We start from the raw sequence: 27401 nt of genomic DNA, 5'->3' as shown, positions 1-27401 counted from the left end.
GAATGTGCAGCTTGTTGGCTGTGGTTCAAGTAGTGAAAAAAATTGTGAAAAAATGATTTAAGCAGAAAAAAATCCTTTTCCGACCGTATGAAAGAATTCCGTGGGAAAGTGAGGATGACTGATATCGCGCCTCCTGAGCCGCGCCTCATGGGAACTCTCTCAGAGAGAACGCGCAGGTGTGGTCTAACTGCAAAACCGGAACTATCCAGAGCTCAGTGACCAGTATCCGCGCAGTCACCGCCGCGCAAAGACGCGCAGCAAGAGCAGAGCAGAACAGCAGCACTTTCATAACTTTCCTTGCGCTTTCTTTGGTTGAGACCGGTCACACAATTGGTGCTGTAGTCTTCCGCAGAGATGAGTTTGTCCGGATCTCAGACCAGACTCCACACGATCGGCCGCAGATCCAACTCCCGGCCCGATCTGACCGCCGTGGGCTACAGTTTACCCCGGAATGACGGCGCGCAGTACTACGCGAGTGGAAATGGATACCAGTCTGAGTACAATGATGGCTATACGCAGACAATGACCCAGACATTCTCCAGAAACTCACAAGGAGGAGGAGGAGGAGGAGGACAGAGGTACGTTTCCATTAATAAATTATCAAGTGTTTTATTGTTATTTATAAACAAAGTCTGCTATTAAAAAGTAAGAACATATCTTATCTGAGCTATAAGTTCATTGATTAACTCTATACTTACGTCAACAATTGTTATATTTGTATTATATTTATTTGTGGGAAATTTAGTGAAACATCCGAGAGAAAGTTGATACTTAAATGAAAGAGCTCCATTAAGTCCACAACTATAAAAGACTAATATTTTAGCTATGAAAATTGGGTATGCAATACATGACCATTGTGCATATGCCTGTATTGTACATTATTGTTATGTGGTCACATATCAAACAGTGCTTTCATGAATGTGTTGTGCATGTGAACTTTGTGCATGTGTACTTTGCATGTGCATGCATTAAAATGATTGGAATTCAAAATGTAACTCGGCTTGTTTGTTTTTAAGCACAACATGTGAAATACTATTCCCGTTTGAGAGTATGTTCTGATCTGTCTTTTAAATTAATGATGGTTAAATCTATTCAACAAAACATTAAACATCTGTTTGCTTTAAAATACCATAAATGATTAATGATCTAATACTTGATCTGTAACATTGTTGTAACAATGTAACATTTTTACTGTATTTTTATTGATTTATTTTGTCTGTTTTTTTTAAGCATGTCGTCCATGTCTGTTCAAAAACGAGCTCAGCTGCTTTACCAAGACTGCATGGGCTACCTGACTCGAGCACATAACATCCTAGAGAATGTAAGTGTTATTTTCACACATACTTTGACAAAGTTTTATGCATGCAACGCACACACACACACACACACACACAGCATTTACTGCTTTCCACGTGATTCTAATGTTTTTTTCTGTTGTTTTTCTGCAGATGGGACCAGCAGCTGAAGTGGATAAAAACATGAATGCAGCTGCGGCTCTGATAGAGCAGATGAATAAGTACGCCGTGGACTTACGCAATGCCGGTCAGCCCAATGACATGATCATCCGAAGGTACCTGCAGCATGTGATTGTGTGTTTTCACATACATAAATGAAACCTGTTAGTATGCTGTCACCTAATGCACACTTTAGCATACAGCCCAGCCCACTATGAGCAAAGTGTCAGTAACCAGGAATATGTTGTGAAATTTGTTCAGCAGAAATGGTTGTTTCTTCAACTGTGGACATTTTTGGGATTGTAGAGTTTTAGAAAATTGTGTAATTACACATTTTTAATGATAAAGCTGCAGTTGAGTGCATTCAATATATATATTTACTTTAAATGTTATATCAAATAACACTACAGTTACTGTTACATGTGCTTTAGTATGTTAGTCAGCACGTCAAAGTAAGTGTGCTTCTTTAAAGCACAGCAAGCATGGCATTTCCATTTCTTAGTTTTTTATTCAGTTTAACTGGATATACTGTACTTGAAATAAAAATTAATAATAATGTAAAAAAAAAACACGTAGAAATTTTTAGAGGAAAAAACTAATAAAAATTACAAAAACATCAAAATAACAAAATGAAAACAAAATTAAAAAATAAAACAAATTCAAAATATTAATAAAAACTATTATAGTATCTCAGTGGTAAGTAGAAGTAAATTATTAGTCCACATTTAATGTTTATTAAGTGGACTTCTATTTCACAAGTGAAATTAGCTCATTTCACTGCTAATATTTTCAATTTTTGCTCACATTTAAAAAAACAAAAAACAGATTGATTGGAAATGGTACACAATTAAAAACACTTGATTGTTTTTTCTTCTACACAATACAGTGCATGTACCATAATTCATATCAAGCATGCTAGTCACTGACACTATTGTCCCTTTGATAATCAATATATATGTATATATGTAATATGCAAAACATTGTCTTGGCGGCAACCTGTCCTCCAACCAATACGCCCGTATAGGTCGTTTGTCCAAATCCCTGAAATACGACCCATCAGAGCGTATACTACAATTGCGCCCCTATCAGCAACAGGACATTTTCATATTAATGTTTTGTACTCTTTTATCTGCGTTATAGTTCGGGTTTCGTGTAGCTCGGTTGGTAGAGCATTGCGTTATACAATGATATGTAATTATGTGATCATGCGATCATGGGTTCGATCCCAGAGAATGCACGCGCTCATAAAATGTGCACTAAAAATCATGATTTTGCATGATTCCTGTAAGGGGTAGGTTTAGGGGTAGGGTTAGGTGTGGTCATTCTTACGAATTAGCCACCTAGTAAAATATGTACGAATACTGTGAGATCGGTGTAAAAAGTCCACACATTGTATTTAAATAAACACGCATTTTGATTGGTAATGACAGTCATACGTCATTTCATGATGACAGACGCAACACGAGACTGTCATTATTTTTATGGGTGCTAGAGGGCGCTTAACTTTAAAACGTAAATATAGGTCGTAATAAGGGCTTGCACAAACGACCTATAGGGTGGTTTTTTGTTGGAGGACAGGCTCCTTGGCGGAAATGACATCACAACTGAGAGAAAGTCGTAATTGGTCTTAAAAAATCGCAACTGTGATTTCTATCGCAGCTATTCACAGTGATAATAAAAAGTTGAAATCTCTTGAGCAAAATACCAGTTGCTGAACACCCAGATATTTTGGATAAAAAAAATTAAGAGGATTGTAGTTTCAAAGCAAATCGTCTAATCCTCGTTCTGTCTTGCAGTCTGGACGAATGTCACGCCTTTCACTTAGAAATTCGAAACTCCATCACGGGCACCACTATCAGGAGGACCGCTGGTGGAGCCAACCGGGTCATCGGGTCAGAGGTCATCGCATGGGGGGAGGACGCTGGCAAGAGCTACCAGGAGGCAGTTGCATGGATCAACCAGAAAAAGGTCTGTCTCTGGGCCACAGTTTAAAACAGCGCACCTGCTTTTCTCAAAGCTAACATTATGCATGAGTCATTCATTGGAAATATAAATGAATATGAAAAAACTCAATACCCTGAGAAAAACTCTCAATCCATATAAAAACAAAACAATTTAACTGATGAGGAACTTAGCTGTTGCATTGTTTCATCGCATGGTGCATTTCTACAGGGAAAACAGTAAGATGAGGTTCATCAGGTTCATGTTGTCAACACTAAATAATTCTCACAATGCACAATTTTGGGTGCAAAAAAGGACACCGAGATCACATTATATTGCTAGAGATGTATAAAGCACAGCTCATACAGAAGTTCCTTTCAAACCGAGTAATGTTCTGTTGGTCAGTGCACTCTTGAGAAAAAAAAGGTACAAAAGCTGTTATTGTGGCTGTTACTTTTCAAAAGGTACATTTTTGTACCTTATTTACCGCTCAAGGGTGTATTTTAGTACCTGAAGTGCACATATTAGTATCTAAATATCTATCATTTGAAGGGTTAACATCAAGCATTGACTTCCACAGTCCTTTTTTTCCAAGCCAACAACTGTTTGGTTACCAACATTCTTCAAAATGTATTCTTGTGTTGAAAGGAGGAAAGAAATTCATTGGGCGAGGGGGAGTAAATGATAGATTTTTTATTTTTTGGGTGAACTATGACTTTATTTCCACTAAAGGAAAATTCCAGAGAAATACAAGATATGCTCTACTGACATCATCTATTTTATATTTTCACGATAAACTTCCAGTGAAAGTGCGAAATCATCCTCTGTGTTCGATCTTGGCTTTAACCATAGAGCTTCTCTTTACATGGACTACCAAAGCAGATCTGTCGCCCAGTTTGTCTCCTGAGCTGTCTGGAAAATAGCAGTGAGTTGAGAAGACTGTGATTTCTCACCCTGCTGAAAGATTTGTGCAGGGTTTACAGACCGTACAGCCCATAATGACAGCACTTCCCTGGAATTTACTCTCACACCTCAGCCTCCTCCTCCTCAAGTCCAGGCCGGTTCAGTGCCTGTGAGTGGAAGCAGTCAGGCTTATCTCACATTCGGATTCACTGAGATCTGACGCATTGCCAAAGAGAGAGAGAGATAGAGAGAGGAGTGTGTCAGACTCCCTGTGTTGACAGTAACTTGTTGTTACTTGTGATGGAGCTCTTTGTCGCCCACACCTACAGCAGGAGACACACCCGGCCTTTCTGTGCCACTCCCACTACACACACCCGTTTGAGCACTTTCCCTTTAACACAAATGAGTGGCAGAAAATGCAAGACAGGGTTTCTGTGGGTCTTTAAAGGTCTTAATTCGCCCTTCCACAAATTAAGGCTTTAGGAGTCGTAAATCAGAGCTGAAAGTCTTAAACTCATAAAGTCGTGGCATCGTCTGTTGCATGCATTGCAAAAAAATGAATGTCATCCTCAGTATTTCTGTTTTCAGTCCAAACATCCTTAAATCAAGATATATTTACTTGAGATGCAAAAGTAAAATGAAGACTTAAAAAACTGAACAAAATTAGGGTATATAGTTATGCTTGAAACAACAACAAAAATCTGTCAACGGGGTATGAAAACTTGTTTTAATTCACTTTAATTACTTTGTTTGGCAGATACTTGGCAGATGTGCTCTTGTTTTAATCATAATTAAAATTCCACAGAATACATGTCTTTTTGCTTCTCAAGTAAACATCAGTAAACAATCTTTAGACATTCACACAGGAAAACAAGACAGAAATACTAAGAAAATATATATATATTTTTTAATCAGAAGTTATTGGTTATTGGGAGTATTTTTAAATTTTCCTATGTTGCTAATACAACTCATTGTGTGTTACCTAGACAATTACACTAAGAGAACATATTGATGTATTTATTTCCCTTAGTTTTTTTTGGTAACACTTTAATATAGGGACCAATTCTCACTACTAACTAGTTATTTATTAGCACACTTATTATTAACAGATTGACTGTTTATTAGTACTTATAAAGCACATATTCTGCATCCCTAAACTATTAATAAGCAGAAAATTAGGAGATTATTGAGGCAAAAGCTGTAGTTAATGGTTTGGAGAGAATTTGAGCTTAAAACAAAGTGCGACCATTTTTTGCTTGGTCTTAAAAAATGACCTTCATCAAACTTTGCAAGACTTGATTGCACTGCTTGCCTGAAGTTAGACGTGAATGAATACTTTCTGCAACAGCGTTATAATTGAAAACTTTCATCACTTTGTTTTTTTATTTCTTAGTAACCAGCCATATACTGCATACAAATATTCCGTTCTTATCATCCACCTGTGACACACACCCACACACACACACACACCCCTGCACAGTTCAGCACAGACAGAGCACGCATTGTTTCGCCCGAGCAGGAAGGAGGGAGGGGAAAACCAGGGAGTGTCTGGGGCAAAAGAAACCAAGACAAAAGCAGGGAGAGTGATTGGGGTGTGACGGGTTCAGTGTGGTTTGTGTTCTTATCTGCGCTGAGCTCTCAGGACGAATATTTCAAATAACTCCACAGTCACCAAAACAACAGCGAGGCCCTCCTGCAGACCCTGATTCAGATTCCCAGACATTATATAAGAAGCCACGAAGCTGATCTGAGATCAGTGTGAGAGAGGCGCTTTAGTCCACAGCTGACGGTAATGATTAAGCACTGCCACCTAGAGGCTATAAATCACACTAATTATTAACTTTTGTTTAAACATCTACATGCTTTCAGACACAAGTGAAGAATATCACATTGTGATTAAACAGTGAGCTTGAAAGTGTATCATTTCTGCACCAAATGGAAATACAGAAGGAATGGCTTCCCAAAACAAGCATTGCACATTGTCTTGTTTAATTGTGATTTACTGCGCTGAACTACTGGGCTGTTTTGCAATACGTTTTTTTTTTTTTTTTAATCCTTTCTCTATTTTTGCTACATAAGTTCAGATGTGTCTTCTATGTGAGAGACATGGATCTAACTGCAGCTTTACTGATATATCAGGAGTACAGGAATGCGTGAGGAAACCCATGGAAATGGAAAGGCTTAACACACAAAGACAGACAATAACCGACAATGAGCTAAGGAAAAGGAAGGCTATGTATACACATGATAATGTTAAACTATCTCTAGATGCAGGTGAAGGTACTCTCTAACTAGGGAAATGAGTGAGAAACAGGAAGAAGCACAGGAAGTGAATATTACACCAACAGAAGCTAATGTTATCTATTGCGTCCCATTTATACTATGCACTTAAAGTATTTACTCTTTTTGTGAAGAAAAAGTGGGTACTTTTAAGATTTGAGAAATACTAATAGGTCATAATTGCATCTTTGAAAGTCAGTTTCACACATCTGCCATTTTTGTAGTTTGTGAGCAATTTTTATTCATGTTTGTAGTTATGAACCAAATTCTAATTCGAAGCAAAATTGTGGGCAATATTAGCTGATAAAATGTCCACTGAAAATATTTTTTTTGTGTGTGTGTGTGTGTATCTCAACATACTGTACTATGATTTGGGACACTGACTCTAATTTCACATAATATCTAAGATAATATGCAAATGAGAGAGATGAGAAAGTGTCGGGTTGATGATTTACGAGGTGAAATAATGCTGACATTGCTGTGGCATAACAATGCTTGATAATTATATTACGCTTTCACACCCACTGGAACAGGTTAGGTTCACAGTTGCTGTGGTTTATCACATACGCCGATAGTTAACTCAGCTTTTGAAACAGAGAGTTAATTGAACTAACCCCCTCTTTATACTTTCATTTGCTGTTTTGACCATGTTTGACCATATGAAGAAATGTAACAGCATTTAAAATGAGGGGACTCTCCAGAAGACTGTTGGCTGTGTTTGTGGGCACATGTCTGAATGGGTTTGTGTGTTTGTGTGCTGCAGAGACTCATTGAGACCGCACCCTACGGTGAAGATACAGAGACCATCAGCCAACAAATCCTCAATCACAACCAGTTCCACAGTTCAATCCAGAGGAGCCTGGAAGTGGACAGAACGCGGGATGAACTGGTATGTTTTGTGCACTGCACACATTCTCATGCTAATGCAAACACAGGCCTGGGTGACTGGGGGTGTTGTTTTTTTTAATTTTTTTTATTAACAGACAGAAATACAATAATACAAAGGGTTAAACCATATTAAAGTACAATAATCAAAACAAAACAATAATAATAATTCTAAAAAATAAAATAAATGATAGAATGAAAATAAAATATATAAACATTCTCAGTCTATCCTGAACCTCGTGACCTAGCTATTTGCCCCTCAACCCAATCTATCTCATACAGTGTAACTAAACCAATTATTCAGTAAAAAGGAATGTTTATTCAAAAACAAATTTCCCCTTAAAAATAATCTCTTGTAAACTGGTTGGAAGATGATCCAAAACAGGCCCCCACATCTCTTCGAACATGGTACTGTCTCCCCTAACCACAGCAGTTAGTCTCTCCATAGGCATTAGCAATAATTTGTATTGCATTTCAACCAGTCTGTTGCAAGTAAATATACTTCTAATAGATTTAACTGTATCTACCCAGTCGTCATCGATATACTCCGTACTGAGATCTTTCTCCCAAGTACGCCAAATATGATCAATACCACTGTGATCCATTGAATTAAAAAAAGGTACGCTTTTGAAATAAGGTGCCGTGTATCAGTCATTTTCAACAAAAAATCATCTATATCGCAGTATACAGGCATTTCTCCGGGAGGCTTGAGGTTACCAGAGTTAACAAAATGGCGAATCTGAAGGTATCCCCAAAAACTACCACTATCAAGCTCAAATTTATCCTTTAGTTGGTTAAAAGACATTAAAGTATTATCTAAATATAAATCACCAGCTACTCTTATACCCTTTCCATGCCATCCATGGAATAAGGATTTTTGAACACCAGGGAGAAAATCTCTATTGCCAGTCAAAGGTGTCAAACCTGACAAAAAGCCCCTTCTCTCTGCGCATTTCATAATGTCCTGCCATACTTTGACTGTGTTGAATATGATAGGGTTGTTTTTAATTTCAGGCCAAAACTTAAGGCCCTTACTACTCGTAAGCAGACTTAGCAACGAATATGGCATCACCGCCCACTCATCAACGCAGGGCTGGGATTTCAGATAAGAATGCAGCCAATTCAAAATTGTACGGGTATGGCAAGCCCAATTGTAAAACTTTAAGTTAGGTAACGCCTGTCCACCACTATCGACTGGCAGTTGTAGGATCTTCATCTTAACCCTTGGCTTTTTCCCTTGCCAGATGAATTTTGAGAAACTTCTCTCCAAATCTAAAATGTTCTTTTTAGGAAACCAAAGTGGTAACATTTGCATGGGATATAAAATTCGGGGAAGGATGTTCATTTTAATGAGATTAATTCTCCCCATCCAAGATATGGGGAGGTTAAACCATCGCCTAAATCGTCTTTTAAACTTTTAATAAGTGGGGTTAAGTTTCCAAAGTTCTGATAAATCAGGTGAAATTCGAATTCCAAGATATGTGAGGCCTGTTCTAGACCACCTAAAAGGACAACTTAACAAGGAGCTAGTATGGATATCTCCCCCTAGGGGCATAATTTCAGATTTATCATAATTTATCTTATAGCCCGATATTAAACTAAAAGAATCAATAGTCTTGAGAACTGTAGGAATAGACGTTTCTGCATTTGTAAGAAATAAAAGTATATCGTCAGCATATAATGCAATTTTGTGAACTGACTGGCCAATCTTAACCCGCTGGATATCAGTGTGAGTTCTAATAGTCTCTGCAAGGGGTTCCAGAATTAAGGCAAAAAGGAGAGGGGACAGGGGGTGTTGTTGATTCACACTGCATTGACAGTGAATTCAGTGAACAAGGTAGTGCACCACTCAAATGATGTAAAATGCATTTTACATTCAACTTAATTTCCTTGATCCGATGGTGACTTTTGAATGTCGATTTGATGTGGCAGTAACAGGATACAGCAGTGTAATTTGAATTTAAATGTCACTAAAATGGAATGACATTCAAATAAATTCATATAATAACTGTTTCAAGTGTTGTTTCATAATATATTTCATTGTAAGAATGATAAACATGTACTGACAGAATCTTTCTGCTTCAGCTGCAGAGCAGAGATAAGGCCGGACTCCACGCTCTGGACCAAGAATGGGACAATTTACAGGTCAGCTAATGATCTTTGAGTCGCTTCTACACCAGAATCAACTGCAAGTGATTCAATTCAATTGATTATGCGCTGTCAAATTGATTATACACTATCAAATGTTTTCTGTTTTTTAGACATTTGCCCCTGATGGTCAAACGTTTTGACACATCTGCTCATTTTTTATTATTACTATTTACCCAATTTTAGATCAATAGTAGTCATCAAACTATATAAATGGGAATATTATGTAGTGACTATTTTAGACTGTAAATGTTTAACAGATCAGTACTCTCCAGTGTCTGCGCTCCTCTCAATCTGATCTTTTCTTCTTTGCGTACGTGTAGAAAATGTCCCATGCGCGTACGGGTCAGCTGCGAGACCTGCAGAACATCATCGAGGAGATCTCCAGTGCCATCATGTGGGTCAACGACAGAGAGGAAGAGGAGCTGGTGTTTGACTGGGGCGATAAAAACATCAACAACTACATCCCACAAAAACAAGAGAGCTACTCTGTGAGGAGACACGCACAATCATCAGAAAATAATATACACCAATGCAAATGATCACAGATGCATACTGAATTTTCACGATTCAGATTGTTTCAGAACAGCTTTTACAGTAAATGCATGTATCAATGATACGATGTCATTTGACCCTAATGAACTGAGAATTAAAAACTACTGCAAACTTTAATGTAACCTTGTTGTAAAGAGTTACCCAGTTTGCATTTCTTTATTTGTAGGCTATATATTTATTAATTTAGCAGACACAAAAAAATGCAAAAAATACAGAAAAGAGAACAAGAATTACTTCTTCAGCTGTTGTTTTATGTAAAAAAAAAAAAAAGTGATCAGGTGACAGTTGTTGACTCATTTAATTCTGAATTTTGCTCAATTCTGAGATACATGCACTGATGAAATACAACATCAATGTACACATGGGCAAACATAAAAAAAAAAAAAATCACATTCAGTGAAATTAAGACAATGAAAAAAAATCTAGTCTTAACTATGCCAGACAGTTATTTCCTGTCGTGTAAATGCCTGATGATTTTAGCTTATAAAATACATCCTTCCCTCCAGAAACTGATGAGTGATCTGGAAGAGAAAGAGAAAGATCTGAATAAACTGAAGGCAAAGGTGGACATCCTCCTGAGGAACCAGCACCCAGCATCTGACAAGATAGAGGTGAGGAAACATCTTCACGCTCAACTTAGAGCAATGACGAGATCTGTGACAATCAGTGGAAACTTGTCTCATTCAATACCTCAAAGTGTGCTAATATGACTTTGAACTTATAATTTGTGTCTGGCACACACTAAGATTTACAAACATGATGTTTTGTATGATATATAGAGAGAGAGAGAGATTTTTTTTTCGGTTTATACAATGGTTTATAATATTGTACAAGGAATTCTGCACATCACTGCAAATAAGCACTTTTCTCTGGTTCTTTCAGGCTTATATGGACACACTGCAAACCCAGTGGAGCTGGTTACTGCAGATCACCAAGTGCATCCATGTTCATCTGAAGGAGAACGCTGCTTACAGCCAAGTAAGGCTTTGTCTTTTGGTTATATATATATATATATATATATATATATAAAATATTTTTCAGTTTCAGTTAATTTTATTTAAAGTTTTAGTAATTTTTTTTTTGGTGTGTTTTTTTTTTTTTAAATATATTAATTATAATATACATTTTGTTTCAGTTTTAGTTATTTTAGTACATCAAGTTAAACTAAATTAAAATGAGGAATGTTGCAAGCAACTATTTTATTTTATTTCAAGTAACAAATTTTTTTTTTTATGCTAAAAAAACCCCCCTACATTCTTAATTGTTCAAATGTATTTAAGTATTTTAGTTTTGTTGTAAGCAAGAAAACTAATCAATAAAGATAAGATTGGCTGTCTTTTAAAAAGACAAATTATTTATTTAGTTTTTAAAAGTATAGTGAATAATGCTGCCTTAAATATCGATTAATTATTCACACAAAATCTTTTGGCTTCAGAGGGCTTGGGATATATAGTGCACAAGGTGTATGGCTTACTTTTATGATACTTCCCGTATATGGTGATTTTTGTGTTTGAAACTTGAAAGCACCAGTCCACATTATTGTAATTGCATGGAAAAGAGCAACCAATCCTTTATTCAAAATTTCTCTTTTTGTGCTCTATGGAAGAAAAAAAATGAACACAGGTGTGGCTCTGAAGGGGAGCACAGGATGAAAGAATGCTGCTTATTTTTGTGATTATTCTTTTGCAGTTCTTCAAGGAGGCCAATGAGACGTACACCAGACTGCAGAAAGACCACGAGAGCATCCGTAAGAAGTTCACCTGTGACAAGAGCACACCTCTGGAGAATCTGACAGAAATGCTCAAAAACCTGGAGGTGAGACAGCCACATCTGATCAGATGATCCCAAAATCAAACACCTGTAGAGTTAAATCTACAAATATATAACACATGACGTACTACAATGTCAATACCTCCTGTATGTAAATATGATTTGACTGCACTAAGCAAATCACTGTGTGCACAGAAAATGTTCCTGTTCTTCATCAGTGTGTAAATAATTGTGCCTGTGTTTGTGTAGAAAGAGAAAGAGAGGATCATGGAGAGTAAGAGGCAGGTGCAGACGCTGGTCAGCAAGTCCAAAAGCATTGTGTGTCTGAAGCCTCGTAACCCAGAGGAGAAGAGCAGCGGCCCGGTCATCGTCAAAGCCCTGTGTGACTTCAAACAGGACCAGGTCAGTCACTGATGATGTCTCTTTATTTCCTTTGTAATATCTGAAAATCTCTCTCTCTCTCTCTCTCTCTATAGCATGCGTGCATGTATGCATGTATGTATGCATGTATGCATGTATGCGTGTATGTATGTGTGCATGTATGTATGCATGTATGTATGTATGTATGCATGTATGTATGTGTGTATGTATGCATGTATGCGTGTATGTATGCATGTATGCATGTATGTATGCATGCATGCATGTATGCGTGTATGTATGTGTGCATGTATGTATGCATGTGTGTATGCATGTATGTATGTGTGTATGTATGCGTGTATGTATGCATGTATGTGTGTATGTATGCATGTATGCGTGTATGTATGTATGTGTGTATGTATGCGTGTATGTATGCATGTATGTGTGTATGTGTGCATGTATGAAATACATATACACACACACACACACACACACATATATATATATATATATATATATATATATATATACATACATACATACATGCATACATATATATATAGAGAGAGAGATTTATATAGTCATGTGTTATTCAGAAGGATTTACAATGATTTATTTCCCAAGCATGTTAGTTGCGTTTTGAACAGGAAAGAACTGTTTATTTTCATAAAAGATGAATGAAAAGTCTTCACTTGGTGCACAAATAGTTTCACTTTTAAGTTACGCAATGACTCTAAACTCAAAAAAACTGTACAGTAATAAATTACAAATATGTGACCGTGTGACCGCTCATTGGTAGATTTCTATATTAATGTGCCATTGCAATGTTGATTTATGCAAGTTATGATGGCATTATATCATTTACACTAGAAACCACATATTAACTGCCACTTTGTTGCAAATCAACATTTTTTAACTATAGTAATATAATGTGACACATAATTTAAAAGATGATGTTTAACATTTCCTTTACTAAGAATTTGCACGCTATAAAACCATTTTCTCTTTCGGTATTGTCAGCAAATGATTTCTCATCAGGCACTGAACAGAGTACCAAAAATGTTGTTTTAACCAGTGGAAGTATGCAAGTAGGAGGACAGTTGAAGAGTAATATCTGTTATTAAACATGATTGTTAGTCCCAGACGCTGGCTTTGTTAAAGGGAACGTTCACCCAAAAATTAAAACCCTGTCAGCATTTAACAACTCTCATGTTGTTCCAAACACTTAAGACTTTGTAACTCTTTTGACTTTGTTCCAAAACACAAATGAAGTGTATAAGTTTATGTCCCTCCATTCACAGTCCAAGTCACCAAAAATGTAGAAGATTCAAAACGCTCATAAAGCTGGTGGTAAATGAATCTATATGAAACGAGCGAGTCTTGTGAATAGACATGATCGCTTTATATGATGTACATAAAAGCCTAAATTATATTTGTTCATTAAACAATGACTGACGCATGTGGTAAATAAGCTTCTGTGTTCTCCATATTTCATGGGCTCTATGTATGTGTGCTTACAAGCCTAAATTAAATCTGTTTATCATATAAAGTGATCATATCTCTTGATTCATGGCGCCTTCTTGTCCTTTTAGTATTTTCCAAGTTTCATTAGAGGGACAGAAACCTCTCAGATAGATTTCAATAAAATGATCTTAATTTGTGTTTTGAGGGTTAACCAAAGTCTAATGGGTTTGAAATGACATGAGGATGAGTGAACTATAACTTTAACATAGCCATTGATTTGAATATTAATGCAGTTGCCGCTACCTCAGTTTTTAGGGAGTTAATTTGGTTATAGACAATGTTTAAAGGTCTGTATTTTTACCACTTCTCGTGTTAGGATGAATCACTTCCTCATTTGTAAGTCAATTTGAATAAAAGTCATCTAAATGAAGAAATGCCATTGTCTCTCTTTCAATTTACCGCACTTGGCACTGCAGTGTAATTTTCAAGTAAACACAAATACCTTGATTAGTAGTTTCAAGTGTCATTTAAAGCCAAACCCAGAAGCAGGACGTAAACATACAGTGTATGTATTTATGCAAAACGCTATGAAACACTGAAATGTCGTTTGACTTTTACAGAAGGGCATTCTGAAAGGGAACGAAGGTATCCTGAAAGACAACTCTCAGCGCAGTAAGTGGCTGGTGACTGGACCCGGAGGACTGGAAATGCTCATCCCGTCAGTGTGTCTGCTCATCCCACCTCCAAACCCTCTGAGCATCAGTCTGGCAAACAAGTACGACAAAAACACACATGCACACAGATCATAGAGCGCCGACGGTGTCATAGTAAAGGCATGCTCTGATTAACTGCTTGCTTACAGGAACGAGCAGTACTACGAAGCCATCATGTCCATCTGGAGTCAGCTGTACATCAACATCAGGAGTCTGATCTCCTGGCAGTACTGCATGAAGGACATTCAATACATCAACTCCCTCACACTCTCAATGGTATGACTCGATCGGATCAGTCTCTCACTCCATGCCATTTATGCTTTTTACTTAGCATTATGTTTCACAAACGTCTCCATCGTTTTTTACATCTCATTCCCTGTCTGTTTTAGCTGTCCCAGATGCGTCCTGAAGAGTATCGCAACATTATTAAGAACCTGGAGCTCCACTACCAGGAGTTCATGCGTAACGGTATCGGCTCTGAGATGTTAAGCGATGAAGACAAGAGAAGGATGGAGATGCAGTACACAGGAGCTCAGTCCCATTATGACCGGCTGGTGATCCAGCTGCCCAACTACAGTAAGACACTCGCACACAGCATCCAGACACACTTTATAATCAATTACACGTGAACGCAGTGTTACAGTTGTCTTGGCATGGATATCAAACCCATGTGATGTTTGCAGAGTGACTTCAGTGATTAATGTTTATTATTAATCCAGAGATTGGCTCTGTAGAAGAGTTCATCTCTTATTTACCGTTAAGTAAATTTGATTAGAAAAAAACAATGCAAAGATTCTTTGAAACAGTTAAAGTTGTTATTACTGAAGTTCATTGATTGGCTGTTTTTTACACAAATGTCAGTCTAACGAAATAATCTTTTTACTTCATTCACAAACACAAATAGACAAGTGACATAAATTATGATTTCATGCATACATCTGCCTGAATCTGCAAACTGATGTTAGATGTATAGAAATGAATTCATCTACAGAACATAACAGTCCATGTTCAACTTCATTGGAATTTAGCAGATTCTCTTTCTTAGTTCAGGCCAGAGTTATTATAGTTAACTAAAACTGAAACTAAAATTAAAACAATGAAAGAAAAACATTTTCATTACTACACACACACACACATTTTTCCCAGCTAATTTTAATATAGTTCAGCTAATTCAACTTAGTTTAAATCGATGTAAAATAACTAAAATAAAAAAAACTGAAAAAAAAACAAACAGAAAAAAGACTGTAAAGACATATTTAAAAAAAAAAAAAAAAAAAACGCACAACAAAATTAAAAAACAAACTATAATTAAAATGAAATGGGGAAAAAAATAAACAGAAAATGTAAAAATTATGATTATATAATTATAAAAAATAAAGTATAGATTCAAGACATTAATAAAAACTATAATAGTATCTCAGTGATACTAAAATAACAGTGGTGCAGGCAAATTGAGACCTAAAAGTCACTAATTTTAGGTACTAAAACTATTAATGTACTTTTAAACAAGAATTAAAAAAAGAGGCTGGACATATTTCTGTGTATCAAGTGTTTCCCTCGGGTCCTTCACACATATCTTTAACATACAATTTAATTTAGGACAAATATGAGCAACTCTGGTCCTGGAGGACCACTGTTCAGAGTTCAACTTGAAAATATACTTGAAAATTACAGGAAGGATTTTTAGAGACTATACTCATCCCTGCTTTATTCATTTACTGCTGCTTTACAAAGGAACCAGCCTAACTGTTGTGTTATTGTTTTGTCTTGTAGGGGAGAGTGGAGGAAGAACAGAGGTGGTGAAGGTGGTGGAGACAGATGGGAAGGCGGTGGTGACCGATGGGAAGGCGGTGATGACTAACGGGAAGGCGGTGATGACTAACGGGAAGGCGGTGAGCTCCGGGCTGAACTTGAGTGTCATGTCAGATCTGAGCGCTCTCAGACGCAGAGTGGAGACAGCGGAGATGGGCTTGATCCAGCACCTCCACGTGCCTCTGAAGGAGAACGGCGTTCAGGAGTGCTCCCAAAGACTGGTGCTGCTGCAGGTACAATCAAACACAAAACATCACTGCTAATGTCCTGGTCTGTTAGAACAATTACTGATATCGGCCAGGCCAATTATCAGCTGACAGATCAGATTTCGGCATTGCTTACTCATAAACAGTCACAATTATAGACACAGTCGAGATGTTTCAAATCTGTATTCGTTTCTTTCTTTTGCTAAACACAAAAGAAGATATTTTGAATAATGTGTGTTACTGAACAGTTGACGGTAGCCATTGACTTCAGTGGCATGGAAAAAAAATACAGTGGAAGTTAATGGGTACCGTCAGCTGTTTGGTTACCAATATTCTACAAAATATCTTCTTTTGTGTTCAATAGAAGAAAGAAACTCTTTCAGGTTTGGAACAACTTGAGGGTGAATAAATGACAGAACTATCCATATAACGAATAACACACAAACAGTAATTAGAGTCAATTAAAGGGACGGTTCAACCAAAAATCTAAATTCTGTCAACCTCATGTTGTTCCCAAAAGCCCTTAGTTTGACTTGAGAACACAAATGAAGATATTTTTAATAATCTCTAATCATTTTTGTCTGTGCATTGAAAGCTACCTACATTTTCAAGTTTCAAAAATGATTTCTTGTAATGACTGTAATGATTTCTTATGGGGATAAAATGAAATTTGAACATATACAGGGACTAGTCTGTGATTTTTATTGACGTCTAAATCCAAAATGTTGATTTCTCTCACCACACACAGCTGAATTTCCTACTGATCTCTGAGTTTACAGGAAGGGATCAATTGGAAAATCATTTGTAAATCCTTTTTGGCCACTGCCACTTCATACTGCAACTAAAAACTGAATTTCAAAAAGTTTGTCTTGACAAAAATCCAGCTCATTTAGTTGCCCATGTGAAGCAAGTTATAAAATATTAAGTGGTAAAAATATGTTTTTAGATGTTTACCTATGAGTATCATTTTCCAAGACGGGCTGACCTTTTGCCAAAATATATTTCTATAATGGAATATCAGAGAACAGAACAGAATAATAGAATCAGTGACAGAGTGGAAATAGTCGGCCTGTTATAGTGGTCTATTAATAGTGTTAGATTGGGGACTGTGATGAAATATAGTTTTTGTTTTCGCCACATCTTCTCTTGATTCATACTGTATGAGCTAGTTTTGAGTTTAATCTGTGTCTGGTCTGTATCATCAGGTTGTTCATCGTGATCTGGACTCCATCCGGGACGAGTATCTGCGTCTGAGGGAGAAGATCTTGCGAGAGCTGGAAGGAAGCACTAACGCAGAGCAGACCCAATACCTGCGCTCTGAACTGGACCACATCAACCAGAAACTGGGCAGCCTGCAAGGCTTCTCAACCGCTTATATCCAGAGGCAAGATCATTTAAAACAACCAGTATTGCCTCTATGCATTTTTAATTTCTTCCTAAACCTGCTGAAATGTCTAGGTCAGAGGACGTAAATCACACAGAGTTCAATACGGTTACATTTTGTTTCAGTAGTCCACTTTAGACATTCTGCTATAAGTAAGTTTGCAACTGCATGTCAACTAACTCTCATCAGAGTAATAGTGGACTGTTAGGTTAGGGTTACTCACTTTTTGGTCCACTTTAGGGGTCAGATTTGGGTTGGGATAATATGCTAATACACATCTCATAATTTTATATCTGGGGTCTGCTAGAATATATTTACGTGATTTAAAAAAAAAAAGACACTGCTGCAGCACCTCTTTTTCATGCACTGTCTCTTTAAAGCCAGAGTTTCTGAAAAGGTCTGCTCTGATTGGTTAGCTGATTAGAGGAGCTCAGAAATATAACATCCCTTACTATAATTGGGTTTCATCTCCAGAGGCTTCATTAAATCAGCTGTTAACAGTATTATATCTATGGTGACAGTATTAGAAATCCATACAATGTTTTTTTGGATCTTGCAGCGTAAATAAGCAGCGTCTCCTTGACGTCTAAGATCCAAGAACATGTATAAGATTTCTTATTCAATTAACCTATGAATGGCTTACTTATAGTTGTTTCTGTCCATCAAGGTGTGACAGGAGAAAGTATTAGTATGAGAATTAATTAGCAGTAATCTTCTTTTTGTCATAAGGATTTGTCTGTGTTTCCAGGATCACAGCTCTTCAGGCTCTGCTCCAGAACCTCCTGCAGGCTGAGGACATCATTAAAGTCCATGAGGCTCGTCTCACAGAAAAAGAGACTTCTTCTCTTGATCCGAACGAAGTGGAAAAGTACCTCATGACTCTTAAGGTGAACTTAATATTTATATTTCAGCTAGTTGCCAAAGCAACATTTCTCATTTAGTTTAACTTGATGTAATAAAATAACTACAACTAAAACTGAGATAAAAACAAAAAAAATATATAGACATTTATTTATGTATTTATTTATAAAACAAAAACTACTAAAAATGACAGAAACACACAAAAACTAAAATGAAAACAGAAGTTTAAATTATTCAAACTATTAACAAAAAATAAATAAATATCTCAATGATACTAAGATGACACTATTGTGTGTGACATGCAACACCATTTTGACCCTAAAACACATTTTGAGTTTTATGCACTGAATGAAAAATAATAGGATTAGGATTATTGTTTGTAAGATATAATAATTTAATGGTGGTTGTCATTAAAAAAAAAAAAGTTTTTGAAAAAAATACCTTTTATTTAAAAAATAAAAACAAAAAATCAGTCATTTTTGACTGGAGATTTATTAAAGCATAGAAATTAAATCATTAAAATAAGTATTAGAATTAAAATAAATAAATAATTAAAATATTAATAACAGGTTAAATAAAAATATAACACATTTACAATGCAGTGCATTCAGAAAGTATTCAAACCCCTCTTTTTTTCACATTTTATCATGTTGCAGCTTTAAAGGAAAAGTCCGTGTTGCAGTCATTTAAGTCCAAGTTAGGACAGAGACCTGAAAAGTCTAAATTGTTCAGTGTAAATATGCTTTCTTTAGGGGTGGCGGAAAGCCTCATGTCTAACGTTGCACAAAATATATATAATATATGTTTTTTCTTATAATTGCATGACTCCAAAAATGGCTCATCTTGACTTCCTGAGCATGTCACTTATATATTTCTATTTAATTATGTCTTGTGCCGTGCAGACGATGAAAGCAGACCTGGAGCAGAAGAAAGGTGTTTTGAAGGCTATGGAGTCTGAGCTGTCCAAGGCCGTGCACTGGAACAGTCAAATAGACAAATCTTTCCACCAGTGTGATGTTGACCTGTCCAGATACTCAGAGCTCACCGGACAGATGACTGACCGGTGGCGCCGAATTGTGGCTCAGATCGATAGCAGGTATGGAAAAATATGGTAAATGGTGTAGAAATGTAGAAAGTATCACCACCATAATTAGTTTTATTCAATTTGTTGTGCTTGTTTGTCAGGGTATGGGACCTGGAGAAACAGGAGAAACAGCTGAATCACTACAAGCAAACCAACTCCATGATGAACAAATGGATTCAGGAAACACGTCAGCGCCAAGATGCCCTCCAGATTACTAAATTCAACAGTCTGGACAGTTTGATGGACCACCTCAACCAACAAAAAGTCAGTTCAACACACTCCCTATAAAATACCCACGTTTGGTCAAGTGTTATTAAATCTGTTACAAAGTCTAGTGAGGTGCTTTTCCAGATGAAATTATCACATTGGCAAGATCGCCTTTCCAAAAGGTACTAATATGTACTTTTGAGGTACTAATATGCACTCTTTAGGGGTAAATAAAATAAAAAGGTATACCTTTTGCAAAAGTATCTCCCCAGGTACCTTTTTTCTGAGAGTGTGGCACACAGAGGCACTTTTCAACAGAGGTGTAAAGAGTAATCCTACCTGAAAACCATACTTAAATAAAAGTAGAGATACTGTACAGCAAAACTGACTCCATTATTTACCGGTAAAAGTTTTAAAGTCTCTATTTTTGATCTCATGTTTTGTAATATGCATTGTACTGTAAGTCCTTTATTCATCTTAATTTAAGGAGGCTCTACTTCTGTTTCTTAAATTGTTTATTAAATACCTGTAAATGGTATGAAAGAAAAGTACATTTCTGTGAAAAATACTTTGCTACTTAAACTTTGCTACTTAAAGCTAAACTCTTTTGAACTATAGCCTCTCTATCGCCAAAGATAGAAATATAAAAAACGCTATTTTAAGTCAGTTGTATCATGGAGTTAAGTTATGGACCCTCGGACAGTAAGAATTTCCAACAAATTGTACATAAAAAAGGCCTTTTGAATAAGTATCATGTGGTTCTTTGGTTCAGATCTTGTTGCTCTTCGCTCAATAGTGAAATGCAATAATGTTTGTCCGTAGCAATTTTAATTCAACTAAATATTTTACTCATACATTCTGATGAAGAAAGTGAATTTTGGATTTGAGTGAAGATTGCATAAAATATTTAATTGGGAAAACTGTGTTGTCAATGAACAGGCGCTGTATTCCGAGATAAAAGGAAAGAAAGAAAAAGTGGAGGATGTGGTCAAAGATGCAGACACATGCGCTGCCTCCATAAAGGTGAGACTTATATATTTTTTTATTTGATAATTACAAGTATATACAAGCAGTTCAGAAGGCTCAGTTCTCATGTAACTGTTTTTACAGGACTATGAGCTCCAGCTGGCTTCCTACACTGCAGGACTGGAGACGCTGCTCAACATTCCCATCAAGAGGACTATGCTGCAGTCTCCATCCACTGAACTGAGGCAGGAGGTAATCATATTACATCCAGGATTTAAAGATTAGGTTCACATAGTACAAAACATGATAAATTAACATCACAAGTGATTTATTTTGAGTTTATGAGTGCATTTTCTATCTTCACTGACTTATAACTGTCTCACTAAAGGCGGCAGAGCTGCAGTCAAACTACATAGAGCTCTTGACGCGTTCAAGCGACTATTACAAATTCCTTGGGGAAATGATGAAAAACATGGAGGAGTTAAAGGTAAATTTTGTGTCTGATGTGTTGTGAATATATCTTTCCAAATAAACTTCTAAATCAGAGCTTCCCAAACTGGAAACCCCATTGTGTTCATGAGATGCCAGTGCAGACAGCATGCAAATTTATGATCTATACTATTTTAGCTTTTGTAGAAATTTAAGAACAACAAAGCAACAACAAAATTACTAAAACTTAAACTGAAAATGAAACATGTAAAAATAAAAACTTTATTAGTATCTCTAATGATACTGAAATAACACTGTTTAGGAGTTCAACAGACAAAAGGGTTGTTTGGTAATCCTTGAAATATATAAAGTAGAATGTTCTCTTTACATTTACAAATAAATTAGTTTGAAGGTTAGTTTTGTCACCTGGTTTAGGACAGTACAGATCGGTCACTACATAGTCAAGTTAAGTTAACAGGTTTAGGATTAAAGCTGAATATTAGAGCTACACTTTATTTTGATGGGCCCCTTTAGAAATTGTGTTGACTATAAGTAACTTTGAAACTACATGTCAACTAGCAGTCATTAGAGTATTAGTAGTCTGTTTGGTTAGGTTAGTATTAGTAGTGTTGATACCAAGTGACGTACATATAGGAAACACAAAAGGAAGCTCAATGTTCAAAATGCTTTCTTAAAAGTGAGAATTTGCTATGCTTGTAAATTACTACCACTATCTAACACTATTCAATATGGCATTTTTTTTTAGATGCGGAACACTAAAATTGACCTTTTGGAGGAAGAACTAAAACGCCACAAGGACAACCTTAAAGATCAAACACAAAAGAACAAGTCACTGGAGGACAGTCTGGCTCGCTTTCGGCTGGAGCTGACCCAGTCTAAAGAAGAGCTTATGTCTATGGAGGAGATCAAGAGAACCCAGGCTAGACAATGCAATACTACTCAGGAAAGCCTGGACAGCACCCAGAATCAGCTGAAAAAGTTACAAGATGAGCTGTCCCGCCTCACCTTCCTCATCGAGGAGGAGAAACGCAAACGCAGGCTGGCTGAGGAGCGATACACTAACCAGCAGGAGGAATATGAGCTCGCTGTCCGCAAGAGACAGAAAGAACTGGAGGAGCTCAGTTTGTCCAAAAGTCAATTTGAAAGGGCCATCAAAGAAAAAGAGCGGGAGATTGAACGGCTTAAATTACAGCTGGAGGATGAGGCCTCCCGGCGCAATGCAGCAGAATTAGAGACCTCAAAGGTAAGAACACAGTTGAACCAGGACATTAATAGCCTAAAGCAAACTTATGAATCTGAGATCCACATCACCAAGACCAGTGTGCTCAAGGCAACACAACAGAAGGAGGATGAATCGTCAACTCTGAGACTTCAGATGGATAGGTTAACCTCTGAGAAAAGAGACCTGGAAGAGGAACTCAGAAAGCTGCAGCTTTCGTTCTCCCAAGTCGAAACGGCACGAAGGAAAGCAGAAGAGGACGCTCATCAGCAGAGGTCTTCGGCAACCGAGGGGAGCAGGTTCAAGAAGGAGCTGGAGTCACAGATTCAGATCATAACGCGTCAAAGGGAAGAGACTGAAACGAAACACAGGGTGGAACTGGCAGAGGCCAACAGAGCTGCTCAGGAAAAGACCCGTGAGCTTACCTTACTGACCCAGAATCTCCAAGACGAGACCAGGCGGAGGAAAGCCTTGGAAGTTGAGAATCAAAGTCTCAGACAGTCTCAGGTTGAACTTCTCTCTAAGCACACTTCAACCACTGAGACCCTTAACAAGCTAAAGGTCTCTGAGCAAGAGCTACTCATTATAAAGCGAGACATGGAGGCGCAAAAGAAAGAAAAGAGCACGTTGGAACAGAATGTCGTCTGGCTGCAGAGTCGCATCAATGAACAGCAGACAAAGGTGAACGAGTTGCAGGCTGAACTGGAAAAGGAGAAGAGGAGTAATCAGGATGAGCTCACAAGGAGGAAAAGGATGGAAACCGAGCTGGAGAGGGTCAATCAGATGTGCCGTGAATACACCACTACCATCAACACTCTACGGGTCCATCAAGAGCAGGAAAGTACCTCTGGACGCAGGTATGAGCAGGAGCTTCGCAATTCGAAAGATGAGTTGGAGAGAAGCCAGAAGGAATATAAAATCACAGTAGAGAATCTGAACAGAGTCAATGCCGAATTGAAGGCTTTGCAACAGCAGCTTCTGCGGGAACAAGCCCTTGTCCGTGAGGCCAATCAACGCAACGATTCCCTCTACAAGACCATAGAAGACAAGAGTCGAGTGCTAAATGAGAGCACCACCGAGATTGAGAAGTTGCAAAGCCTCACCCAGAATCTCACCAAAGAGCGTCTGCGGCTGGAGGAGGAACTAAGGACTGTGCGACTAGAGCGAGATGATGTGAAAAGAAGCCTGAGCACCATCGAGAGTGAAAGCGCTTCCCGATTGTCTGCCATTCAATTCCAGTTACAAACCAGCAATAACAGAGCACTGGAACTGCAGGAACTAATCAATGATCTGACTAAAGAGAGAGAAAATTTAAGGGTGGAAATTGCCCAAATCCAAAAGCAGTTCTCGGAGGTATTTTTTTCTGAGCGACATCAGTTGAATCAAAAATGCATCACCAATTTAAGCTATATCAATATGGCTTTGCTGGATAACACTTTACTGCATAATGCTTTACCTTTGAAAGCACACTTTCTGCATAACACTGCATGGTTACAATCTTTCCACAAAAAGCTTTTTTTTAATATTTGCATTGATAACATAAATCATTTTTGTTGTTCTATTCTATGTTCTAATCAATATGGTGTTGGTATTATAATTCTTTCCTTTGTTAAATCCTCTAAACGAATTATAATCTGATGCAGTTCGTCAATAAACCATTTCTCTTTTATGTTCACAGACATCCATGATGATCCAGCGATCTGATTCCAACTACAAAGAAATTGTGCAAGAAAGAGATAGTCTTCTAGTCAAACTGAAGCTGTCACAACAAGACAAAGACAAGCAGCAGCGCTCCGAAGAAGAGCTCCGGCGCATCAAACTCTCCTTGGAGTCTGAGATCAAACAGAAGCAACGTCTCCAGGATGAAATTGATAAAATAACCAAGGATTTCAAGTACTGGAAAAGCCAATACGAGTTAAAGGATGGGCAGATCAGACAGAGTGAGGCAGATCGAGACAAAGTACAGAGAGACAAAGCCTCCTTGCAGAGTGAGATCCAAAGATTAACAGCCGAGCTGAGGAGTCTGGACGAACGCTACAAGAGTCGTCTTCAGGTCTCAGACAAGGAGATTTTAGAGCTCAAAATGAAGAAGGAGACTTTGGAAAGGGAATTGAAATTGTTGCAACAGCGTATTGCATGTTGTCGGTGTTCACAAACCAGTCAATCTGTCTCTGATAGTAGTTGTCAGAAAATGACAGTGACAGGTCTCCGTGGTGAGGTCTCACTCACAGAGCTTGTAGACTCCAACTTGCTTGATCAGAGCGATTTGGATAAAGTAAACCGAGGACAACTAACAGGCAAAGAAATCGAGGACAGACTCAGATCGTACCTAGGCGGCTCCGATTGCATTGCTGGTATCTACGATGAGGCCAATGATAGGGTCTTGCCCATTTACCAGGCCATGAAAGATGGTCTGCTTCGGCGGGGAACCACCCTGGAGCTCCTGGAAGCCCAGGCGGCCTCTGGTTTCATAATCGATCCAGTCAACAATGTCTGCATGACAGTGGAAGAAGCATGGAAGAGAGCTCTTGTGGGTAAGGAGTTTAAAGACAAGCTTCTGTCTGCTGAAAAGGCTGTGACAGGATACAAAGATCCTGAAACAGGAAAGATCATCTCACTCTTTCAAGCAATTGCGAAAGAGATCATAGAGAAGGGTCATGGGATTAGACTGCTGGAATCTCAGATAGCCAGTGGCGGCATCATTGATCCTAAAGGGAGTCATCGGATTGATGTGGAAGTGGCTTACAGGAAAGGTTACTTTGACCGTGAAATGAACGAGATTTTGTCATACGAGGGCGATGACACCAAAGGTTTCTTTGATCCCAACACCCATGAGAACCTCACATATCTGCAGTTGAAAAAGAGGTGCATTAAAGACCCCAAGACTGGGCTTATCCTGTTGCCTTTGAAGGACAAGAAGAAGCCAAAGCAAATGACGTCTCAAAAGAACACACTGCGCAAGAGGAGGGTGGTGATTGTAGACCCTGACACCGGCAAAGAGATGACCGTACGAGAAGCGTACCATCGAGAGTTAATCGACTATGACACTTTCCTGGAGCTTTCAGAACAAGAGTGCGAGTGGGAGGAGATCACTATCGAAACATCTGATGGCAGCAAGCGTTTACTTATTGTCGATCGCAAAACCGGAACCCAGTATGACATTCAAGAGTCCCTAGATAGGGGAGTTATTGATAGACAAACTCTGGACAAGTACCGTGCCGGGACTCTGACACTCCATGAGTTCGCAGGTCTGATCACAAGTAAAAGCAGCAGTTCTGAGCTTTCCATCTGCTCCAGCAGTCCTGAGGATGTTGCTACTTGCAGTAGTCCAACACAGATTGCGCCATCATCTCCAACCGTCCGCAAACGTTTTGCTAGCGTATCCATTACGCTCTCCCCTCCATCTGATATTTTTGATGACCAGAGCCCTGTGGGAGCCATTTTTGATACTGAGACCCTAGAGAAGATAACCATTCCTGAGGCACAGCGACGTGGAATAGTGGACAACATCACCGCTCAGCGGCTCTTGGAAGCCCAGGTTTGCACTGGAGGGATTGTCAATCCTGCTACTGGCCAGAGACTCTCTCTGAAGGATGCTGTACAGCAAAGCCTTATCGATGAAAACATGTCCGTCAAGCTAAAACCAGCACAGAAGGCTTATGCCGGTTTTGAGGATGTGAAGACCAAGAGGAAACTTTCAGCTGCAGAGGCCATTAAGGAGAAATGGTTGCCTTACGAAGCAGGACAGAGGTTTCTGGAGTTCCAGTACCTGACGGGTGGACTCGTAGAGCCAGAAACTGGCCACCGGGTGAGCATTGAGGAGGCCATCCGAAGAGGTTGGCTTGATGGCAAAGGGGCACAGAAGCTGCAGGACACGAGGAACTACATTAAGAACCTGACTTGTCCTAAAACCAAACTTAAAATCTCATACAAAGAGGCCATGGATAACTGCATGGTGGAGGAGAACAATGGCATGAAGATGCTCCAGGCTACTTCGATGTCTACCAAAGGCATAAGCAGCCCCTACAACGTGTCCTCGGGAACAAACTCTCGTACAGGATCCAGAGCAGGGTCTCGTTCCGGCTCAAGAAGTGGATCACGCAGAGGCAGTGTTGACTACACCTCTTCAGTTGCTTACAGCTACATCTCATCTTAATTATGCAATGTAATTCCTATGCTTAGAATGTACAATTTAGGTTTAAGAATGATTTTCTATTCATGAGGATATAAGTAGGCCTATGGGTTTGGGATACATAATGTAGATTAACTTCTTTTACTAGCACTGATGAATTGTCTTGGGTGATTAAGATGTTTTTAGATTTTTATGTTTTGTCAGTGTATTGGATTTTTTGATTATTTACACATGGGGAATCTTAGATTTATCATGCCATTTAACAATGATTTCATTATTCCTTATTTGGTTTAGTCACTTTATGTTTTTTAATATTTTCCTTTGCATGTTTCATTGACATTTTACATTTATTCATTTAGCAGACACTTCTGTCTAAAACAATTTACAAATAAGAAATGTAACAAGCAATTCATCACCAGCATTATCCATAGTTTAGAAAAACTATATTGAAAAAAGTACTTTTTTATTTGAAACATCTACTGACTTAGTATCAACATGAATCTACAAATTTCAAAGTGGAAATCTGATAGTTTTTGAGATTTGCTTTTAATAATCTGATTGTGTTTATATGAACCAATTTCAACAATAAAAACGATCAAATTATAAACTA

General features: G+C 37.9%; 1 protein-coding gene across 2 annotated transcripts; it reads left to right on the top strand.

The window, feature by feature from the left end:
* The first annotated feature begins 214 nt into the window (after window positions 1–214).
* Window positions 215–27401, top strand: dspa (desmoplakin a). 2 transcript variants are annotated; one of them, XM_058749066.1, is made up of 24 exons: window positions 215–578; window positions 1231–1321; window positions 1449–1570; window positions 3251–3422; window positions 7342–7467; window positions 9549–9608; window positions 9935–10102; window positions 10673–10777; window positions 11049–11144; window positions 11856–11981; window positions 12186–12338; window positions 14378–14532; window positions 14620–14746; window positions 14860–15046; window positions 16244–16515; window positions 17694–17872; window positions 18621–18759; window positions 19636–19829; window positions 19919–20081; window positions 20964–21047; window positions 21135–21242; window positions 21379–21477; window positions 22186–22683; window positions 24338–27401. In XM_058749066.1, exons 1-24 carry the CDS (start codon window positions 355–357, stop codon window positions 26813–26815), a joined length of 6126 nt encoding a protein of 2041 aa, XP_058605049.1. In that variant the 5' UTR covers window positions 215–354; the 3' UTR covers window positions 26816–27401. The 2 variants fall into 2 exon arrangements, with proteins under 2 accessions (XP_058605049.1, XP_058605040.1); XM_058749057.1 differs by having other exon boundaries at window positions 22186–24012.

Source organism: Onychostoma macrolepis, chromosome 02 (genome assembly GCF_012432095.1).
Source record: "Onychostoma macrolepis isolate SWU-2019 chromosome 02, ASM1243209v1, whole genome shotgun sequence".
Taxonomy (NCBI): Eukaryota; Metazoa; Chordata; class Actinopteri; order Cypriniformes; family Cyprinidae; genus Onychostoma; species Onychostoma macrolepis.
Note: the sequence above shows the minus strand (reverse complement) of the source record. Positions and strands in the feature narration are given on the sequence as shown.

What these genes read in the sequence shown, in the direction of transcription:
- dspa (XM_058749057.1), top strand. Translation starts at nt 355, where the DNA reads ATGAGTTTGTCCGGATCTCAGACCAGACTCCACACGATCGGCCGCAGA. An exon ending in ACTCCCTCACACTCTCAATG is followed by an intron (nt 14,747 to 14,859) that starts GTATGACTCGAT and finishes TGTCTGTTTTAG; the next exon opens with CTGTCCCAGATGCGTCCTGA. An exon ending in AGTACCTCATGACTCTTAAG is followed by an intron (nt 18,760 to 19,635) that starts GTGAACTTAATA and finishes TGTGCCGTGCAG; the next exon opens with ACGATGAAAGCAGACCTGGA.